The 21,542-nt window shown below is 33.0% G+C and overlaps 4 protein-coding genes and 1 non-coding gene across 8 annotated transcripts; 4 read left to right on the forward strand and 1 right to left on the reverse strand.

Annotated features, from left to right (window-relative positions):
• The first annotated feature begins 1,405 nt into the window (after window positions 1-1,405).
• Window positions 1,406-5,270, forward strand: LOC112724136 (putative transcription factor bHLH041). Of its 2 annotated transcripts, none has more exons than XM_072205825.1 (7): window positions 1,406-1,646; window positions 1,763-1,870; window positions 2,054-2,159; window positions 2,353-2,415; window positions 2,639-3,175; window positions 3,462-3,875; window positions 4,955-5,270. In XM_072205825.1, exons 1-7 carry the CDS (start codon window positions 1,534-1,536, stop codon window positions 5,024-5,026), a joined length of 1,413 nt encoding a protein of 470 aa, XP_072061926.1. In that variant the 5' UTR covers window positions 1,406-1,533; the 3' UTR covers window positions 5,027-5,270. The 2 variants fall into 2 exon arrangements, with proteins under 2 accessions (XP_072061926.1, XP_072061927.1); XM_072205826.1 differs by having other exon boundaries at window positions 1,508-1,646; window positions 1,763-1,874.
• Window positions 5,271-6,515: 1,245 nt separating this feature from the next.
• On the reverse strand, window positions 6,516-11,346 carry LOC112723646 (DNA repair protein recA homolog 3, mitochondrial). The gene is made up of 8 exons (XM_025775085.2): window positions 10,955-11,346; window positions 10,713-10,767; window positions 9,964-10,184; window positions 9,570-9,657; window positions 8,779-8,951; window positions 8,054-8,200; window positions 7,548-7,682; window positions 6,516-7,351 (listed from the first exon to the last, which is right to left on the reverse strand). Exons 1-8 carry the CDS (start codon window positions 11,009-11,011, stop codon window positions 6,962-6,964), a joined length of 1,266 nt encoding a protein of 421 aa, XP_025630870.1. The 5' UTR covers window positions 11,012-11,346; the 3' UTR covers window positions 6,516-6,961.
• Window positions 11,347-13,626: 2,280 nt separating this feature from the next.
• LOC112723647 (nucleosome assembly protein 1;3) lies at window positions 13,627-16,991 on the forward strand. Of its 3 annotated transcripts, XM_025775086.2 has the most exons (12): window positions 13,627-13,968; window positions 14,069-14,112; window positions 14,262-14,357; window positions 14,506-14,598; window positions 14,997-15,075; window positions 15,156-15,217; window positions 15,403-15,587; window positions 15,701-15,878; window positions 16,058-16,101; window positions 16,196-16,394; window positions 16,524-16,535; window positions 16,645-16,991. In XM_025775086.2, the coding sequence occupies exons 1-12, from the start codon at window positions 13,923-13,925 to the stop codon at window positions 16,711-16,713; spliced, it is 1,107 nt and encodes a 368-aa protein (XP_025630871.1). In that variant the 5' UTR covers window positions 13,627-13,922; the 3' UTR covers window positions 16,714-16,991. The 3 variants fall into 3 exon arrangements, with proteins under 3 accessions (XP_025630871.1, XP_072064098.1, XP_025630872.1); XM_072207997.1 differs by lacking the exon at window positions 16,524-16,535 and having other exon boundaries at window positions 16,196-16,403; XM_025775087.2 differs by lacking the exon at window positions 16,524-16,535.
• Window positions 14,771-14,923, forward strand: LOC112725759 (small nucleolar RNA snoR2/U65). Its single transcript, XR_003164844.1, has one exon. It is a non-coding gene; the product is annotated as a small nucleolar RNA snoR2/U65 (small nucleolar RNA).
• A 370-nt stretch (window positions 16,992-17,361) lies between the features above and the next one.
• On the forward strand, window positions 17,362-19,845 carry LOC112723648 (small ribosomal subunit protein bS16cy). Its single transcript, XM_025775088.3, has 5 exons — window positions 17,362-18,181; window positions 18,253-18,392; window positions 18,633-18,678; window positions 19,266-19,432; window positions 19,538-19,845. The coding sequence occupies exons 2-5, from the start codon at window positions 18,260-18,262 to the stop codon at window positions 19,582-19,584; spliced, it is 393 nt and encodes a 130-aa protein (XP_025630873.1). The 5' UTR covers window positions 17,362-18,181; window positions 18,253-18,259; the 3' UTR covers window positions 19,585-19,845.
• Window positions 19,846-21,542: the final 1,697 nt, after the last annotated feature.

Raw genomic sequence — 21,542 nt, forward strand, 5'->3', positions numbered from 1 at the left:
GGTTTAATTATTCTGTTGGTTCCTATAGTTTTGTGAAATTTTCAATTAGGTCCCTATACTCTTTTTTTTTAATTGGATCCTTGCACTAATTTTATTTTCAATTAAGTATCTCTTAGTAGTAATTGGCTTAATTTTATAGGGACCCAACTAAAAAAAAATTCGTATAGGAACCTAAATAAAAGGAAAAAAAAGTGTAGAGACCCAATTAAAAAAAATTGGTGCAAAGACTCAATTAAAAAAAATGATATAGGGACCTAATTGAAAATTTCGCGAAACTATAAGGACCAACAGAATAATTAAATCATAAATATATATATAATTTAATTTATTTTTAATGTATATTTTATAGTAAAATATAATTTTAATAATTAATTTTGATATATATATATATAACATAGTAACATAGTATATAGAGTATTAATTAACGACACCACATGTGTATATACTTTTCAAACCCTTTCTCTCTTTGAATTTTCCTTAATAACTTTCCGTTCACACAGAAATTGACAATTTTATTATAATTTTCTGTCTCCCAAATCCCAATCCAGCAGCCAACCCAGCTACCTGATCAATTCTTCTTTGACACCTATATGAAAGCAGTATATATTTTAGTGGTCTTTTTTTATTTATTTTAAATTATATTTTAATTAATAAATTAATAATTAATTATAATAGCAAACATTTCATACTTACTTTCATTTTTACTACATATAATAATAGGATATTGGAGAGATTCGGTGTAAATTTTCTTTTTTAAAATATCATTTATATAATTCATAAAAAATACATTTTTTAATTTATTATATGCATTTAATTAATAAAAAAAAAAGGAATTAACAGACACATTATATAATACCAATTAAAACACTAGTTATAATAAATAGATTTTCTATTTAAATTTAAAAAATTATAATTTTTAATAAATATACATAATAATAAAATATTTTAGAGAAAAAGATAAATAAGTCTCTCACCTTTTATTTCGCAGACATTTTTGTCTCTGACCATTGAAAAATACTTTTAAGTCCCTGACCTTCACAAAATTTGGACGGATCAGTCCCTGACGGAGGCATTTAGACGGAGGGACTGATCCGTCCAAATTTTGTGAAGGTCAGCAACTTAAAAGTATTTTTCAATGGTCAGGACAAAAATGTCTGCGGGACAAAAGATAAGTACCTATTTGTCTTTTTCTCAATATTTTAAAAATAAAATTTTTGTACACCAAGCTTTATATATATATATATACTAAAAAAATAATTAAATTCTCAAAAAGTCAAAATGCACTAAATAAAAAACTTCTAGATTTATAAAAATCTTAATAGATGACTTTATTCCAAGTCTCTTCCACGTGTATATATATATATAGAATGAATGAAATTGGTTACTTTCATTCCATAAACCGCAATAATAATTCTCTATCTAAGATGACATATACTAGCAGTGGAACAACAACAACGACTAACCCTCAATTTTCACCACCAAACCATGATGATAGATGAAGTATTAGAAGAAACCTTAATTTAATTTTCCACCATGGATGGCGTATTCAACCTCCCTGAAGCCACCAGGAGCGACTTTCTCCGCTCTCTCTTGCACACTTTTGGTTGCACATACATATGCCTCTGGCACTGCCACTCATCATCTAAGTATATACATACATACATATACGTATAACTACTTGTATATGTTAATTAGTTTCTCATTTTCTCATATATAACTGGGAATTTAATTTGTCCCCTTTTTTATTTATTTCGAGGTGTAGTAATTTATTGTTCTTGGATGGGATTTACAATAATGTAAGTAGCACCGTAGCTGAAGAAACGCTTTTTAATCTATATCAGCGTTTAACCTTTGATGCCGCCAGTGATGAGTATGTAAGCCTAGCTAGCTAATTAATTAACTACTCGCTAATGTTTAAAGGCGAATACTCGCATGCAATTATCTTTATCTAAAGATGATAGTCGACTATCAACTTTATATGAAGACAACTGCATGCGAGTTTTTCCATCATATTTAAATTAAGATCGAGTTTTTTCTTGTAATATTTTTTCAGGTGGGTTCCTGGTGCGGCTTTCAGGAGGCAAATGGCCTATTTAGAGCTTCAACAATTGGATCTTCTAAGACTTGCATCCGCAGTTATCCAAACACAATTCTATCTGGTAAGGTATAGAGAAGCAGTTAATTTAATTTGATAATAATTTTCCTACTTATCCGCTAATTAATTAATTAATTCCTTTTACACAGGAAGCAAGGATTGAGGTAAATTATAATAAAGCATAAACTTGTAGTTGTGATTGATATTTATCTGATGAATTAATTAATAATGAGTTGTGTTATTGTGTATATTCACAGAGAGCTATTTTCATGGGGTGCAGCAAAGGGGAAATTGAGCTTGGTTTCTCCACTATCCCTCAAGTAATAATTAATTCTGTGATTAGAATTAGATTCTCGATTAATTAATAATTAAAATTGTTGTATTTGTACGAAAATTGTTGGTAACAAAAAAAAATTAGTCAAAAACAGTCATAATTTATCTTATTTAGCTTTCATTAATTGTCGCAACCATTGACAAAGGCTAAATAAGACAAGTTCTGGCTATTTTTTTGTCACCGTAACATTATCATATTTGTATGTGCAGATTGACATGAAAGCAGCAGTGAAGAGTTTATTCCCAGAAGATTTTTCAAGACAGCAGATTCATCATCCAGCTTCATCGTCTTCAAGCTCTTGCCCTAGCCATGAATTCTCATCCTTACGAGGAGTATTGTTACCCGCACCAGAGGGTGAGCAAGAAGCAATCATAAGAGCAATCCTTCATGTTATTTCTTCTTCTTCTTCACCCGCCACCGCTACTTCTCAACCACCACCATATAATAATAGTGCTTTCAGGGCATATTCTTCAACTGCTTACAATTTAGTAACAAGTAGCAGCAGCAGCAGGTTTAGTTTAATGAAGAGATCTATAGAATTCTCTAGAACCCTACATTTAATGAGAATTAGAGACCGCTTTCATTTCCAACATCAACACCAACTGCCTCATCATCCCCTCATCATTGATACCCAGAATGCTAATAATAATAAGCATCTTCGTCACATCATATTAGAGAGAAGAAGACGCGAGAACGAAAACAAGTGTTTCCGGGAACTTAGGGCATTACTTCCTCCAGGAACGAAGGTATCTTGTTTTTAGATCTGTAACTTCACGTGAAAAAACAACGTGAATTTTTACTTTTAAAATTAAATATTTGGTAAAAACTCAGGTGCAGTCAACTCTAACTTCACCTGAATTTTCACTTAAATATTTATAAACAGATATTTTTATGTAAAATTGATAGTCAACAAAATTAAATAATAAAACAAGTAGAGAAAAATTAGGTAATAAAACAATTACATATAAGTTTTTACCTAATTCAAAATATAATTTGGCTAATTAAGTCATTTGAACTTTCTTCCGTGTTTAGAAACACAAATCTTCGGTTCTTACAGCGGCAAAGGAGGCATTGAAGTCTTTAATTGCTGAAATTGAAAAGCTTAACATAAGAAACCAGCAGTTAAAAACACTACTTGGTTCATCATCATCAAGCTATGTTAATGTTCATAGCTCCTCATCATCATCATCATCAAATGAGAGATTGAACGTTGCGGTGTCACATGTAGCGGGGTCGAGTTCATCGGAAGAGAGAATGGTGGATTTGCAAGTTGCTGTCAGAGGAGAAAGCTTGTCTCATCATCGTCAATCTGATATTATGATTCGCATATTGGAATTCTTGAAAAACCTTCAGAACCTCAGCTTCGTTTCCATGGCCACAAACACTAGTACTAATACACAAGGCACAACCATCAACCAAATCATCTTCAGATTAAGGATTCTTCAGGTATGTACCAAAATCACTTCATCACTGTTATGGAAATTAAAATTATTAATTTTATGATTTTATGAGAAAAAAAATCTAAAATTATATAATTGATAATAATAATAATTAATATTATAACAATATATAATTAAACACATGTGTAAAATTATTTTGTTTAGACAGAAATTAATATCGTGATTTTAGCTAGGTTAGCTACATTATTAATATGTCCAGGACTGATGAATCTAAATCTGCATTATCTCACATGTTGAAAAATGAAAATCATAGTAGCATCTAACAATTAGGTTTCAGAAAAGCAGCAGCTACTATATTATTCACATATTAAGTTGAAAGGAAGGAGCTCAAAATAATAATAAAGGAATGGTGAAAATTCAAGTAGAGTCGACTTCACGTAAAGTTGATAGTTGAGAGCCATTACATGAAAATTTAGTCCAAATCATCTAACGGCTCTTAGGCTCAGTTTGGGTAACCAACTTAATTAAGCTCTTTTGATAAAATAACTTAAACAATAAATGACTCTGTTAAAAGTAACTTATAAATAAGTTATTTTATGTTTGGGTTTTTAACTCTAAAAGTGCTTATTTTATGAAATGTGATGAAAAGTAGAAGTATTACGAGAGAAGTCATTTTTTTTAACTTCTCTATAAACTCATAAATAGTTTCTTAGAAAGTTGCAATTTGGTTTTGAAAATTGCACCAAACATTAATACTACTACTTTTCATAAGTCAAAAGTTAAAAAAAGTTACTTTTGAAGTTTTCCAAACGGGCCCTTAGTTATCAACTACACCTGAGTTTCCACCTTTAATACCGGGTTAACGAATTTATTGTTTTTTATCAGCAGTTAATTATTAATATTTAAAAAAGTGAATTAAAAATATGATATTACATTAATAGACTAAAATAATTAATGGCATTTGGATTTTTTTCATAATAATATCTTTTTTTTTGCCGCCAGCCATCAAACTAGAATAATAGAATCTATTTTTTTGTAACTTTAATTATATACATTAATGAACTTAATTCTCTGTGAAAACCTTTAAGCAAAATTGTGAAGGTATGTAACTTTGTATGGTTGCAGGGAAGTGAATGGGACGAGTCTGGCTTCGTGGAAGCAGTGAGAAGAATTGTGTCTAACTTAATACGTAATTGACAGTTAATTATCTTGTAATATGGTGGTGAAGAATAAGAATCACTGAGTTAATTATTTTCTAATTTTTAAGTATTTAAATATTAATTTTAGTATTTATAAGTTAATTAGAATTTTTGTAGAAAAGTATCAAATTATACACAATAATTTTTTTTTGTTTGGGGAGGGAGCTTTTCTCTATTAATTTTGTATAATTGTAGAAATTTTTGTACCATTATTGAATTATAAATTGTGATGCTTTAATAATTATTTCTGACATTTCGGTACAATTCAGAAAATATTATTATTATTATTATTATTATTATTATCGTATATACATAAATTTGTAATTTAGCGGTTAATTTTATAAGAAATTACATGAATAAAAATTATTTAATAATTCAAAATTTACCTTTATAAAAATGAAAAATAATATAATCAGATCTTGAGTCATAAAGTAACTTCAAATGAACAATAGATTATACTTGCTCTTTTTTACATATACATGTTATAATAATCAAAATTCTTATAATTCATTTTACTTTCTTAGTTTCAGATAACTATTCACATGAAAATATTTTTATATAAAATAATATTTAAAATATTAATATATTATATTAAATCATCTAATAATTTTCAACTATTATTACATCAAAGCATCTTCATGCAAGAAATGATATTCATATAATGCTTGCTACCCTCACATTTGAAACTAGAAAGATTATTAGGCGTAACAAAGGATCATTAAATTAAACTAGAAAGATAAATTGATAATGTAGTTTCCTTGCTTCGTTGTTGATTCATGAATTCTCTTTTTAGAAAATCCGCAGGGACCGGAGAGTTAGAGACAGTCAAACAACGACTTTGACTCCCTTAAATAAATTCTTGTATGTTATCCCTTTCTTTAATTTCTTTGGTACATCAATAATAAAGCTTTAGATTGGACTTTTATTGAGGTAGTAAGCTACAAAACTCAAATCAAACAAAACTATTCCTAGAGCCAAAACTAGTAAAATTCACTGTTTTTGTGCAAACTTTGGTTGCCTACGGTATCTTCCAACCCGACAGGTCAAAAATTAATCCGTCGCGGATCGGAGCTCCATTTAAAGGTCTGCCGCTGGCCAATGGATTGCTGCATGCACAAAGCGAGATTCGAACCCCCGACACTTGCTTAAGCGGATGAGTGAGCTGACCACTCGACTAATCCAAGTTGGTTTTTTGTGCAGACTTTAGTAGAGAGAAGATAACAACTCTATGGTCTTAGAGCATAGAAAAGGTTAGAGTCTTAAAAGGCATTAAACCATTGCAGGCGGTTTTTGTCTTATTGATAGTTAAGACTTCAAAGTTTGACCAAACAAAAAGAAAGATTTTGGCTTAGATATACTAAGCAGAGGCTGAGGTTCTCTCCCTCTGAATACCAGAGACTAGATTGATTAGTGATTACCAATGAAAATGACACATAAAGTGATTGATTACCACATTCTAATTGCAACCTTAACAATTTTGGTGCTGCTTTATGAAAATTCTGATATCACATTTTAGCTTGAACATGCTGATGAAATACACATCCACCACCATTATACAAATTGCATGGTAAAATCCTTACAAGTGATTAGTGATGACTCAACTATTGGGAAATGAAGCCATTCCCATTGCTTCCTAACCGGTCATTCCTTTCCCTTTGTTACTTACATGTGCCATATGACTCGGCCTATATAGTATGACAACTACCCCAAAAAGGTTCAATTTACAAGGGAAATGTGCAAAACTTACAATGTTTGACCCCAAGTAAGAATGATGTGATCTCAAACCAACCAACAAGGATTTTAGGCATATACATCATTTCTATGAGCCTTGTTGATTTGAGTTGAACATTTTTTGCTTCCGATTCGTCAAGCTACATCATACATAAATCACATTGGTCAGCATGGTTGCTCGAGTGCGCCATAATTCATAAGATCAAGCTTCGACAGCAGCTGAGGATTCTTCATCGGTAGACTCGAGTGTTGTTGTAATTTCTTCTTTGACATCACTAGCTACATCTGAATCTTGTACCTTTTCCACCTCAGTATCATCAAGAAGCTTCTCCCTGAGTTTCATTTGAAGTTCTTCAAATGCACTATGATTCTCGGCCAGGAAACTCTTAAAAGCATCCCTGCCACGGAAATTCTTATCATTGAAGTAATACATAGCACCGGCCTTTAGGATGATTTTGTGTTTTACACTCAAGTCTATGATCTCACATTCTCTATTTATACCCTTGCCAAATTGAAGCTCAAACTCAGCAGTTTTAAATGGAGGGGCAAGCTTGTTCTTCACAACCTTGACAAGTACCTGGCTTCCCAAAATCTGTAAATAAAAGCCAAAAAGACAAACATTCATAGCAGAAGATGTAATAATCCAAATCAATCTCAAGTCCCTTAGAACAGTGCTGATTCCAGCAAAACTGTGTTCACATATTTATCACGTAGGCATTATTTGAAAGTTCAAACTGCAATGTTTGAAAGTAGGAAGAATCACAGCAGAATAATCAATGGTTGATTACCTCTTCCCCTTTCTTCACAAACCCTATTCTTCTAATATTTAGCCGCACAGATGCATAGAATTTCAATGCATTGCCACCACAAGTAACTTCCTGGGGCCCACCGAATCCACCAAAAGTAGAAAGCTTTGACCTTACCTAGAGACACATACAAAGCAATTCCCATTAATGGAACATATAAATCCCCTCAGTAATTTGAAGAAAGGTACACGTTTACCCCACAGAAAACACACACCAAAAAAAATAATACATTTTTCTTTCTTTTTGTTTTTCGTAGAATCGCCAATAAAATATGATAGTATATGGCAGAACATCCCTCAGCATCATTTAAAAAAAACAGTTACAGACCAAGATCAAATTAGTAGATAGCAGAGTAACCCCCCCCCCCCCAACAAAAAAAAAACAAAAAAAAAAAACAAGTTTTCTGTATTGGCTAAGTTGCTAAGGTTAAAATTAAAAATATTCACACAAGACTGACAACAGTGCAATTACTGGGTTTTAACTCATACCTGGTTTATAAAAATCAATATACATTGAGAAACTGACAAGGAGTGGCTTAATTTCCGAAGGGCCTGGCTCATCAACCTAGCCTGCATTGCCATGTGTGCATCCCCCATTTCACCATCAAGCTCCCCTTTAGGAACAAGAGCAGCCACCTGTGAATGTAAAGACAGAAAATTTAGTAGACATATACCCAAATAAAATGGAGAAAGTAAAAAGAAAGACATCAGAGGAACATTAAATTCACTCATTCTTTCACACTGTCAAGTCAGACTAGTAAGTCAGTGAAAGATTTATAAGTACAAATTTCAAAATCTAAAATTTGGCCCTAGGTATGAGCTCAAAAGAGAATCCATTGATGAACAGTTTCCAATTTTCCCCATCACAAATCTTTCCTCACTTATAACCAACGCAGAAATGCTATATAATACAAGTAGCAGCATATATCTTTGAACATGAATAAAAACAGAATCAATCAAAAAATTTCTATTGCTGATGAATCTTTTTATAAGAAAGCTATTTTGAGTTATTACCATAACTAAGTAAACTAAATGATAATACAGGCTAAAATCACATTCTATTGGTGAAAATTTTCTAGTTCTTATACTGATTTGGCAAATCCTATAATAGATAAGGACTTAAGTGCATCCACCACTACCGATATAATCCTACACAAGTTACAATGGGAACCAAGGAAAGTATTAATTAAATCAAAAGGGAGCTGCATACTTACACTGTCAACAACAATTACGTCAACTGAACCACTACGGATTAACGTATCCACAAGACTAAGTGCTTGTTCACCACAATCTGGTTGTGAAAGCAACAAGTTTTCCGTATTCACACCAATGGATTCTGCAAGTGCCTTATCAAGAGCATGCTCAGCATCAACAAATACACAGTAGCCTGCATGAAATGAAGATATGAATGCCAGCATAAACTAACTACAAAATCCTTAACATAGATTCTTACTTATCTTCTGTATTATGATGTTATTAATTGTGATAACGTCATTTTTATGATCAAAATAGCATAAATTGAGCCTGAAATGTTGATATAGCCCACCAAGATACTTGTAGTACAAATTTTAAATTATACACATTATACCTCTTACTTCTCTCTCTGCCAAAAGGATAAGAGAAGTGGAAAACAGAACACAACCTGTTCACAACTGGAAACTAGCTAGGTGCTAGCAACTACAAATTGTTGCTGCAGTGCAGAAACAGTTATTAATGAGGAAGTAGAGATATTTAACTAGTGATTCGCCACTTCCAAATCATAATTGAGTTACAAGACACTGACACTGGGATAGGCATTCATTCAGTGTTACAACAGAGAAGAATACATCCACTGTATTATCACAATGTATACAGAAAATCAAAGGGAGGGAGATTAAAGCAAATGCCTCTTGTGATTGACAATAACATATTGACAAGTTGACAACTATAGGGGTTATGGTCACATTACAACCAAAAACAATATAGACATTATCATCAGGGGCAAAAATTAGCATCTATAGATAACCTCCTTGCTTCTGTGCCTCTGAAATCACATGTAAAGCAAGAGTTGTTTTCCCAGAAGCCTCTGGACCATATATTTCCACAACACGTCCCTACAACAGTTATATATAACAATCAGCTTACAACTATCACCCAATGAAACAATGAACCATGAACTAAGAGACAGATTTCTTCTTTATTTATCTCTTATCATATCAGATGAAATTGCGGAAGCATAATTGACATGCAGTTGCCAAATTAACATAGCAAATTAAAGATGGAAGGAAAATCAGAAGTCGGAGCAAAGTAGAAAATCTTTTCCCCAACGACCAACTAGATTAATTTATAAAAAGGGTTCAATGTTTGCTAATGCAGAATAAATTAGCAAGAAACTTCGTAATACAAGGATTTAAAGATACCTTTGGAAGTCCACCAATTCCCAGTGCTATATCAAGAGCAAAAGAACCACTTGAGACTACAGGTACATGTCTTGGTGAGACAGAGCGGCCAAGCCACATGATAGATCCCTTTCCAAATGAAGAAGTGATCTGATCTAGAGCTTGCTGGAGGGCCAACTCTTTCTTAGACATGCTCTCTTCACCAGAGTCACTACTTCCATCAGATTTAGAGCGCCTTCTACCTTCATATGAGTGAAATGGAACATTTCATCAACTTCAAAATCAGTAAAAAAAAATGGCAGGTAAATGTTGCAGGAAGAAGAAAGCAACGGCTACTAGCACATTTTGGTTTTGGTTTGGTTCAACACATAAATAACATCAGCTCAGATGTCCATATTAAAAAGAACCCATAACCATGGAAATATGTAACCCTGCAACATGCTTATTCCACTTTATCCAAGATCACTTTGAGGACTCACCAAAAGCAACCCACAAAATCCCCCAAGTTCAACTGCACCAACTAAGACAAACCCCTTTTCACGATATAGTCTCCTTTTAACATAAGTTACAACAAGAACAACAAAATTTGAGACTTGTTTTTAACACTTCCCATAAAAGACAATTATGACTAGAACTTTCAAAAGCATATGATCATAAGTCCTTCATGCACAGAATATGAACTAATTCCACCAAATCATTATTTGTCAAAGTCGTGTGCTGCTGCAGATAAAGGGGATAGAAGAAAGCAACGGAGTTTCAAAAGTTTGAACCTTTAGACGAAAAGCTTAGAGCCTGAGAAGTGCCCAATACTCCTAGTTTAAACCCCTGCAAACAAAACCAAGCCATCACAGATTATGCAACATAATGAACATGAGGAAAAAAAAAATTATAAAGCGCAGTTCAAATCAGCTGAAGAATGCAAAAAAGGAACTATGACATATCTTGAACAAGAAAAAATGTGAAAATTTAAATAACCGATCACAGTGGAAAAAGCATAATAAAGTATGGGAACCTGAGGGAGGAACAGAGTGCGCTTGATAATGGAAGCGTTGCGAAGCATCCTCGCCATGAAAGAAGCTATCTGTCTCTGAGCGAGGGTTCAGACTTGGAACTTGGCTAGCACCCCTTTATACCCAAATAGCAAAAGAAAGTAACTTTGGATAGTTGAATCAGTGCACGAAATGAACGAGCTAGCTTAGTGATTCTGATTCACACCATTTTGCAATAGCAGGGTTTATATTGTTCAATATTTTTTAAAAATGGAATTTAATGAATTTTAGGGTTTTTAACGGAATGGACGTTTTGATTTCCCTCCCTTTTCAATTCCTACACCACTCACAGCAGTGGTAGAGCTCAGTCAAGTACTGTAATGTGTAAACCACACTGCAGGGTTCAACTCTTGAGGGGGAGCATTGTAGCTAGCTGCATCTTTTTTTTTATTCTCACAACAATTGTCATTGGGCCGGGCCCAATCCATTTCTCGTTCCGAATAGGCTAATGACACTACCAAAAATTTCACATTGATGCAAGTAGGGCTGTCAAACGGGTTATCCGGCCCATTTAGGCCCGGTCCGTTGAGCCCGTGGGTTAAACGGGCTAGCCTGTTTATCATTTTATTTTATTTTTAAAAAAATATTTTGACAAAAATATCACTTTTAGGTCAAAAAAATTTTTAAAAAAAAAAAATTTTTTTTTTAGTTGAAGGGTCGGATTTCCGAGTCGGATCGGAATAAATATTAGTTGGAAGTACAACTTTTTTTTAAAAAAGTAAAAAAATTTAAACGGGCCACCCGTTTAGCCCGCGGACTAGCCCGTTTAACCTATCATTTTTTCGGGTTAATCGGGCTCAACCCATTTAGCCCGAAATTTAAACGGGCTTAATTTTAGAGACAAAGTCCGCCTATTTAAACGGATAAATGGGCTAGCCCGATGGGTTTAGCCCATTTTAACGGCCCTAGATACAAGGAAGCAAACTATTTGTTATCATTTGAATGGCCATGTCTAATTGTATATGGATCACATTTTTTTTCCATTCAGAGATAAAATGTGATTTTTTTATTATTAATTTTATAAATAAAACTAAAAAAACATAACAAAAAAAAGTATTAAAAGGATATAGGTCGTATTTTACTTATTTAATTGATAACAAAAATTAAAAAAAATTATTCTCTGTATAATTTTACCAATCTTAAAGACGTAATTAGTGCAATTAAAATTTTGGATACAATTTTAGTTCATGACAGCAATTTTAGTGATCATTTTAAAAATTTACTCATTTTTTGACAAGTTACATAGTGTAAAGAAGGCAACAACATACTATAGTATTAAATAGAATAATGGAGAGTGCAATAGTTGTTTTTCTTTATTGATGGACATATCCTCATAGAGTAAGGTTAAGATGATCAATTCAAAATAATAGTTGAGGTGCATTGGTAGAATGTGTGTAATAATTTGTTTGTAGGTGGTTGTTATGACTTATGAATCTATTTTTTATATTTAGAAGTTCTGTAGAGTGTAGAGGTTCAATTCTTCTTGTTTGCTAAGAGAATAAAGAATGTGGAAGATAATTAGCTATAAATTAAAAATAAAACTCTTAATTTGTTTTTGACTTTAAATATTTTAGTTTTTTCTTAATAAAAATTTTATTTATTTTAAGGTGAATATTTATATATAGTTGTTTTCATATGAAGTTAATGGTCAATAATTGTTAGATGACAATTTAGTCAAATTTATCAAATTATTTATCGATTCTTAACTATTAACTTTATACGAAGACGATTATTGGTGAATTTTTACTTTTCATCTTATTTTAAACCATCGTCTAAATGAGTTAAACACCATTTAGTGTTGCTAGATATTAAACTCCAAATAAATGATCTAAATGAGTTAAGCCTATTTAGCGCGCCTAATGTCGAATATAAAATGAATGAGTGACTATAGTCATTGTAGGTAATTTAATTTAATGAGAAAATATTCAGGTTGGTATTTAAAGTTACACTCGAACCTCAATTTAGTTCTTGAAGTTTCAATTGTCTCAATTTAGTTCCTAAACTTCTCAATTGACTCTGTGATGGAAACTATTGCAGGACTAATATGATTAAAATTTGAAAAATTTAGGGACTAAATTGAAGTAATTAAAATTGTAAGGACTAAATTGAGACTCGAGTGTAACTTAAGAGACCAAATAGTGAAGTTATCATAGACATCACAATTTTAATAGTTTACATTTTTAATAAGACATGTTAATTATTTAATAATAATAGTAGATACTACTACTACACTAGTTACATACACGTTCATGATTCCCAAATTCAATTGTACGTGTTCTAAACTTTTAATGGATGGTTAATTTGGTTGCTCAGGGTATTCCTTACCCTAATAGGTCAATAACTAATCTATCGTGAATTTGAGTTTTATTTAAAGTTTATCGCTAGCCAATAAGTTACTGCATACACAAGGTGATATTTGAATCCCCGACACTTGCTTAAACGGACGAGTGAATTGACCACTCGACCAACCCAAGTTGGTTAATTGTTTTAAAATAAATTAAATGATAAATACTTATTTTTTCGGTCTTGAATTATAAATATTTTTTTCCTGGGACTGGGCCATACACGAAGAGGCTTTGTGAAGCAGGCTAAGCTGGTTGGGCCCCCATAAAAGCTTGTCAAGAAAGGAATGTCCACGGAAACCTAATACACTTTTATGAATTTTACAAATAACAACAATAATTAATTTAAACTAATAAATAAAATTAAGAGAAGAAAAAAGAAGGAAGCCCTAGTAGGCAATAAATAGAGGAGGCGTAAGAGGGTTTAGAAAATTGAGAGGAAGAGGATTCATTCGAGGGTGGCCACGTTATTTAGCGACCCTGAAACCCAACCCCCCTTTTTCTCCGTTCCCCTTCTCCTCTAGGGTTTTTGGTTTTACCTCCTCCTTCTTCTTTTCTCATTCACTTCTTCTTCTTCTTCTTCGTCACAATGAGCAACGACAAAGATGCCTTCAACGTTTCGGATCTCACTACTGGTACACAACCTTATCTTCACTCATCGTTTCTTATTTTCGTTTCAATTCTCCGATTCTATTGATTTTTCTGACTCGCTTCTGCTTTCGTTTCGTGCTCAAGCTCTCATCCAAGAGAACAGAGCTGACCTTGTCAACGCTCTCAAGGTATATCTATATAACTGCATGCTAATTGGACTTGCTTTGGACTTGAGTCTTAACATTTGGATTTAGCTTCCTTAATTAGGTTACCAACTTTTGGTGGAATCATGTGATTTTTAGTAATCTAATATTTTGCTCATTTTTTGTGTGTGCAGAACAAGATACAGAGTCTCGCGGGGCAGCACTCCGATGTTCTAGAGTCTCTGACACCTAGTGTGCGGAAGAGGGTTGAGGTCCTCAGAGAGATCCAGGTAAACGCCATTGCTTCCTGAAGGTTTTTCACTGCTGTATTACTAGCTTACATGGGATTTTCAGATTTCTTCTTCATATGTGTTCATTGTTTAACTTGGTGTTATTATTAGTATTGTTGAGTACTTGTGTTACTTGGACTTTTTGCAGGGTCAACATGATGAACTAGAGGCAAAATTTTTTGAGGAGAGAGCAGCTCTTGAGGCTAAGTACCAAAAAATGTATCAGCCATTGTATACAAAGGTACCCTAAGTAATCTGTTGTTGTAGAGAGTGAAGTTGCATATGGTTTTGCATACTGTGTCTGTTTTGTATACTTTGTGAAACTTAATTCTTCCATCTGCAATATTAGAATTCAAACATGATGGTCTTGAATTTTATTGCAATGATGGATGTTCAGTATATCTTTATCTCCGGGTCCAATGCCACGTTGCTGGTAGCTACAAGCTATGACCAATGATGCTATGATTGGACCAAGAGCAAGAATGTTCATTTGTTTCACATCTTGATAGGAACCTGCGGATCTTAATACACTGTGATCTGCGGAGCCGTTTTATGTGATTACATTCTATTTTATGTAATCCTTTTACCGAAAAAAGGGGAAAAAATCTATATCCCTCAACGATTTCTTAATCGATGCAGCGCTTTGAGATAGTTAATGGTGTTACTGAAGTTGAAGGAATAGCAGAGGAGAAAACTGCAGATGCTGAAGAGGATGAAGGTACTAATTACAAGATCACACCTTTTCTTTAAATAGCATTTCAATTCATTCACTGATAACATTTTGATTTGGTTTTGTAGAAAAAGGAGTGCCTGCTTTTTGGCTCAATGCAATGAAAAACAATGAAGTGTTAGCTGAAGAGGTTAGTTGGTTCTATTCAATAGTAACTCCTTTTTTTCCTTTAAATGTTTATTTTATGTCTTGCAACCAAGTCTTAGTGTTAGCTGAAGAGGTTAGTTGGTTCTATTCAATAGTAACTCCCTTTTTCTTTTAAATGTTTATTTTATGTCTTGGAACCAAGTCTAATTTTAAGTCTTTGTGAAATAGATTTCAGAGCGTGATGAAGGTGCTCTCAAGTTTCTCAAAGATATCAAGTGGAGCAGGATAGACAACCCAAAAGGATTCAAGCTTGAGTTTTATTTCGATACTAATCCTTATTTCACAAACACTGTTTTGACAAAAACATATCACATGATTGATGAGGATGAGCCAATATTGGAAAAAGCAATTGGGTGAGCTATATTTTTTCCCACTTTATTGCACTGTTTGCTATCCACAACTCTATATTGTGTCACAATGGGTTGGCTTTTTCTTAAATAAATTTGGTGGTTACTTTTTCCTGTAGGACTGAAATTCAATGGCACCCAGGGAAATGCTTGACGCAGAAGATTCTTAAGAAAAAGCCCAAGAAGGGTTCAAAGAACGCAAAACCTATTACGAAGACTGAAAACTGTGAAAGTTTCTTCAATTTCTTCAATCCACCACAAGTTCCTGAAGATGATGAAGATATTGATGAAGATATGGTAAATCTTTTATTTTATTTTATTTACCTTCTACAGTAATTTGTTATGAAAGTCTTCAGTTTGAATCTTTAAGAGGAACACAAGCAGAAGTAAAAAATCTGTAAATTTGAAAACCTGCTGTTTAGCTGTTAGATATGACCAGATTATTTGCCAGAGCTAATTAATGTTCTCTTTAACAGGCCGAGGAACTTCAGAATCAGATGGAGCAAGACTATGACATTGGGTGAGCTTAGTTGTTTCCCTCCATTCTCTCTGATATTTTTCGATGTTGCTTTCTGAATCCAGGATTGATGAATTCTCATATCACACTTGTTCAGGTCAACAATAAGGGATAAGATTATACCTCATGCTGTGTCATGGTTTACTGGTGAGGCCATTCAAGGAGAGGAGTTTGGAGACCTGGAAGATGATGATGAAGACGACATTGAAGAGGATGATGAAGAGGATGATGATGATGAGGAAGATGAGGATGAGGATGAAGAGGATGAGGATGAAGAAACCAAGACCAAAAAGAAGGTATTTCATGTTAATTGCTTTGAAATGCTGAAACACTTCTATTTATTTAGTTAGTTTTGTATCTAAAATATGTTATTTCTTGCCATCACCTCCGCTGTGGCGATGATTTCGTTTGGAATGTCATTTCAGCCATCACATAAGGTAAGATGGTCAATTTTGTAATCTAAATTATAAATGAAATAGGGCTTGATGCTGAGGCCCATAAGTTTCTTCTTTCTAACTTGTTTCAACGTTGGCTGGAAATTTTCAGAAGGGTGGAAGAGCACCGGCTGGTGAAGGTCAACAGGGTGAGCGACCTCCAGAGTGCAAGCAGCAGTAGAAGTTTATCTATTACGAGTTATGCAGTAGCTGAAAGCTTTCTTGTTGGAGAATGTCTGTTGAAATAGTGGGGTTCATGCGGTTTTGTTTTATGATGCTTAATTCATTTTTCTCTTTTAAGGTATTGGTAGTTTGAATTGTTGGTCCCCATTCTCCTATTTTCCCTACATGTTTTGGAGAGAATGTTGTTATATAGTGTTAGGATTCTATGATTGTTATTGCTGGACTTTGTATTTGTGTCTCGTATACTTCAAATATATAGTGGGAGTTTGTGGTTTACTTCTTGCTGTTGATTGTAAGCCATTCAAGGATGTTCGCGGTTTTGTTCAGTTTGTCAATTGATACCCCAATTGCTAAGACAAAACACAACTTCTACCCCACCAATCATATTATGAGAATTTGTTGTAGTGTAGCTGCTTTTTCGAAGGGGTGAGCTGTGACAAAAAGTTATTGGAGTTCGTATATCGAATATAATGGAAATGGAACATTTAATAATGGCATAGCATCATCATCATGATGTTCGGAAATACTAAAGTATCATTTGACCACCCAGGCTCTGATGAACTAGTGTTATTAATTTGGATTTTCTAAATTTTAAATTTTTATTTTTATTTTAGAGAATAAAGTGTGATTTCTTACTATTGAATGGTTTATTTTTTATTTATTTTTTTTAGTTCTACTTATGAAATAAATAATGAGGGATTATATTTTACTTTCTAAAATAAAATTTAAAATCTAGAAGATCTAAATCTGTAAAGGTAAATGTTGAAAGAATCAAGTAATGTAGCAAGTTCATGCAAGATGTATGAAGTCACGAAGGAATTGCAAATTGGAAAGTGGAGGAGAGGGATAGGGAGGACCTGGATCCCAAGAGAGACAATGGAGGGAAAAAGGGTGGCAGTCACTGAAGTATGGATTACTACACAGTGAAGAGAAGACATGCTAATACAAGATAAAAAAAATAATAAAGTTGGTTGTATAATGAGTAATGCTAAGTTCAAACGTGTTTTTTAATTAGTGGTAAATTTTAATGAAGAATAAAAACTGTTTTATGTTTATAGAAAAATATTAAAAAATAAAGACATCATGTATAATAATAATACCCAACTTGGTTGGTTAAGTGGTCAACTCACTCATCCGCTTAAGCAAGTGTCGGGAGCTCACTCATCCGCTTAAGCAAGTGTCGGGATTTGAATTACGCATGCGCAACTCATTGGCCAGCAAAAAAAAAATTAATACACTCTCCTTAAAAAACATTACAATTTTGACTGTTTATCTAACTTTACTATTAGAAAAAAATTTCCCTTCCACAGTAACAAGAGAAGAGACCACAAAAGCATTTTCCTTGAAGGTGAGTAGATAGATAAGTGGATAAGGCGACCAACACTGAATCGAAGTCATATGTATTAAAAGTTGGGCTTCGGGCTTCAGTTATTGTATTCCACTTGTTCCCGCGACGAAGACGAACGGTAACACCACTTGTCTCTCTATCACTCTACTTCTCCTTCCTCATCCCTAACCAATTTTCACTCCCTTGCAGCATCACAATGACGGTTAGGATTCGCTTTGCAAGGTTTGGTTGCACCCACCGCCCCTTCTATCGTATCGTTGCCGCTGATAGCAAATCCACCAGAGATGGCGGCTCCCTTGAAATTCTCGGTTTCTATGACCCTTTGGCAGGTTCTTCTTCTTTCTCCTGCCTTCCTTCTGTTTGTTATATTGTCAGTGTTAAAGGATAATTAATTGAGTGAAACTGAAAGGATCCTTTTGATTATTAACCGAAATTATTTAAGTAATAGTATCTCTTGTTAGTAGTATTGTGTTCTATTATATCTGTCACTGAGGATTAGGAATGAGAAGGAGGACCAAGGATGCTAATTGGTTTCTTACTTCTTCTTTTTCTTTTTCCTTTTTTTACAGGGAATGATAGTGACAGAAAGATGGCTCTCAAATTCGAGAGAGTGAAGTGAGTAACTTTCTGTTATACAAGTTCTCTAATACATCTACATCAGTGTAGGTGAAATTAGTTATAATTCAAGGGACAATGTTATTGTTAACATATCTTAATTATTCTGAATTTGATGTCTCCTTGTAGAAAATAGGAGAATGAAATGTTAAAACCATATCTGGAGTAGTTCTTATCACATCCTCCTGAAGAACTAAATATTATATTTTGCTTTCTTCTTTCCTGAAAGTTTTCTGAATTTGTTAACATATGTCCCTACAATCATGCCTTTTTAATTGTTGTCTAACTGATTGGAAAAAGATATTTTCATGTTGGTAATGTTGGAATACAATCAAAAGGACTTCTATAAGTTCATGTTTTGTATTTCTGTGATTTGTTAAGGATTAAATTACATGTCAATTGTCTCTAAGAGTATGTTTCATTGGGGTAAAAGAGGGATGGAATATGTTATAGTTAAGTTTGATATCTATTGAGTTCGTGCAAGGCGAGTATTTCTTGTTACACAACTACCATCAAACAATCCTTATCAATTTATATATCAATAAACCATCCAACCAAACATCTCCATCACATTTACCCTTGTGAAGGTATTGGCTTTCTGTTGGAGCTCAACCTTCGGAAGCAGTAGAGCGTCTTCTACTGCGAGCAGGGTTACTTCCTCCACCACCAATAGTGGCAGCAGGTGGACCACGTGGTACGAGCTCTGTCGGTACATCCAACCAGGAACAGCCAGCTGATGCCAACCGCGATGATGGTGAGCTTCACACACTCCTCCTATAAGTGCTTGACAATTTTCACCTTTTGAGCTAGTTTTTTAGGTTGAACTTTGGCTCACTCAATTCCAATGCCATTATTACAGGTGTATCTCCAGAAGCTATCTTTTCAATTGGCTTACAAGTTAACTGAAGAGAATATCTGCAATATGATCCGGGAATGTGGTTTGAGTTGTGGAAGTATCATCACCTAGAGTAAGGTCTAAACATTAATTAAATTGTGCACACTGTCAAGTTGTACTCTGAAATGAACTCGTAGTTTATCTTGCTGTTGAAATTCCTGTTATTTCTGTTTTTCTGAAACTTTTGCATTTGGAAGTTTGCCTGGACAGTAACAGTAGCAGCATATTTGGTTTCATATTTATTCTTCTAATCCATCATGGAAGTTGATTTATTTTTGTGTCATACATTTTGCACATATATTTCTTTTCACAATTAGATGGGGTGTGGAATTGATCACTTGTTATATCACAATACATGAAGAGATGCATATCAGTTTGGTAATACATGGTAGAAGTGGGTGCAAATAAAATATATTTCTCAAGTTAAAAGTTTGATTTCCAAACAAGTTTCATGTGAAATGGACGCTATCCTAGGATATCAATCAATGAATATGATGCTTGTATTCTTCGTTCCAATAAAATGTATATTATTTCTTTTTGGCATGAAAGGTTACTTGGTGTCGTGTATACGTACATGTTTCCTCCTTCCAATTGCCGAACCTTTCTCTATTGCACCCGTAACTGGCCACCGAATTGTTCATGCGGGCCTAATTTAATTTGGATTTGGATTTTTTAAATTTTGAATTTTATTTTAGAGGATAAAGTATAATTTATCACCATTTATTTCATAGGTGGGATCAAGAAAAAATATCAAAGAGAAATCATTTAATAGTGAGAGATTTTACTTTATCCTCTAAAATGAAAACCTCAAATTTAGAGAATCCAAATTCATTTAATTTAGTGAGTGAAAAAAGGCACGCGTACACATAAACATTAGCAAAGTTGACGAGCGAAATTAGTAATGGAAGGCTAGGAATTCAACTTTAACACATTGTTTGGTTTAAATGGTTTTGAAAGGAAGGAAAATGAAAGAGAAGAAAATGGGTGGAAAAGTCCATTTTCCATTGTTCGGAACAGAGGAGAAAATGAGTGAAAAACAAAAAAGTTGACATGGGTCTATACAATTTTTTTCCTCTCAATGTTGCGAGGAAGAAAACTGAAGAGAGAAGGCAAGAATATTAAAATTCCATATTTATTCTTCTAACAACAAAAAGCAAAATTCTTAACTCACTCTCCATGTGGAATTAATATACGTAAGGGTAATAAAGTAATTTTATTCTATGATAATTTTCTCTCCTCTTACTTTTCTTTATATCCAAACAAAAAAATTTTTTTTTTTTATTTTCTTTTCTTTCATTTTCTTTTCATCCAAACAATATACAAAGAAATTTACTTTTTCTCTCATTTTCTTGCCTCTTATTTTCTTTCCATCTATTTTTTTTCCTCTCATTTTCCATCAAACATCCAAACATATTGTAAAAGAAGAAGGCCAAGGACTTAGTGAACTTGGGATCAACTAGTCATTTCCTTTGCGATCACAAGACACTTACTTAAACGAATGAATGAATTAACTATTTGATCAATTGCTTAAAAGAATGAATGAATTAACTATTTAATCAATTATAGTTAGTCATTTTATTAATATTTTTAATGTTGATTAAAAAAAAAACTAAGAACAACTAGCTCTCCTAAGAATTTCTAGTCCCATGAGGATCCATCATGTAGTGCACACTAAAATTCTAATGAATATTTAGGCTGTTTAGAAGAAAGATTGAGATTGAGAGTCTAAAATTAAATTAAGTCTTTTATTATATTTAGTGTAAAGTATATAAAGTTGAGTTATATTTTAATATTTTATTTAGTTCAAGATAAATATAGATATAAAATAAAAAAATTTATTAAAATATCTTTAGTTATAAATAAAATGTTAAAGTTTCAGTCTCCATCTTTAAAAATTTTATACTCTTAATTTTAATTTTTTGTGTCCTCACTTTTTAGAGATAATAAAAAATCTAAAATATTGTGTTTT

Source organism: Arachis hypogaea, chromosome 11 (genome assembly GCF_003086295.3).
Source record: "Arachis hypogaea cultivar Tifrunner chromosome 11, arahy.Tifrunner.gnm2.J5K5, whole genome shotgun sequence".
In the NCBI taxonomy this organism is placed as follows: Eukaryota; Viridiplantae; Streptophyta; class Magnoliopsida; order Fabales; family Fabaceae; genus Arachis; species Arachis hypogaea.

Coding starts and splice junctions, on each gene's coding strand:
- LOC112724136 (XM_072205825.1), top strand. CDS start 1,534: ATGGATGGCGTATTCAACCTCCCTGAAGCCACCAGGAGCGACTTTCTC. Junction 1,647..1,762: donor CACTGCCACTCATCATCTAA/GTATATACATAC, acceptor TTCGAGGTGTAG/TAATTTATTGTTCTTGGATG. Junction 2,416..2,638: donor GTTTCTCCACTATCCCTCAA/GTAATAATTAAT, acceptor TTGTATGTGCAG/ATTGACATGAAAGCAGCAGT.
- LOC112723646 (XM_025775085.2), bottom strand. CDS start 11,011: ATGGCGAGGATGCTTCGCAACGCTTCCATTATCAAGCGCACTCTGTTC. Junction 10,185..10,712: donor TCTAAGCTTTTCGTCTAAAG/GTTCAAACTTTT, acceptor ACTCATATGAAG/GTAGAAGGCGCTCTAAATCT. Junction 8,201..8,778: donor ACGTAATTGTTGTTGACAGT/GTAAGTATGCAG, acceptor TTACATTCACAG/GTGGCTGCTCTTGTTCCTAA.
- LOC112723647 (XM_025775086.2), top strand. CDS start 13,923: ATGAGCAACGACAAAGATGCCTTCAACGTTTCGGATCTCACTACTG. Junction 15,076..15,155: donor AGATGCTGAAGAGGATGAAG/GTACTAATTACA, acceptor TTGGTTTTGTAG/AAAAAGGAGTGCCTGCTTTT. Junction 16,102..16,195: donor GAGCAAGACTATGACATTGG/GTGAGCTTAGTT, acceptor ACACTTGTTCAG/GTCAACAATAAGGGATAAGA.
- LOC112723648 (XM_025775088.3), top strand. CDS start 18,260: ATGACGGTTAGGATTCGCTTTGCAAGGTTTGGTTGCACCCACCGCCCC. Junction 18,393..18,632: donor TTTCTATGACCCTTTGGCAG/GTTCTTCTTCTT, acceptor CTTTTTTTACAG/GGAATGATAGTGACAGAAAG. Junction 18,679..19,265: donor CTCAAATTCGAGAGAGTGAA/GTGAGTAACTTT, acceptor ACCCTTGTGAAG/GTATTGGCTTTCTGTTGGAG.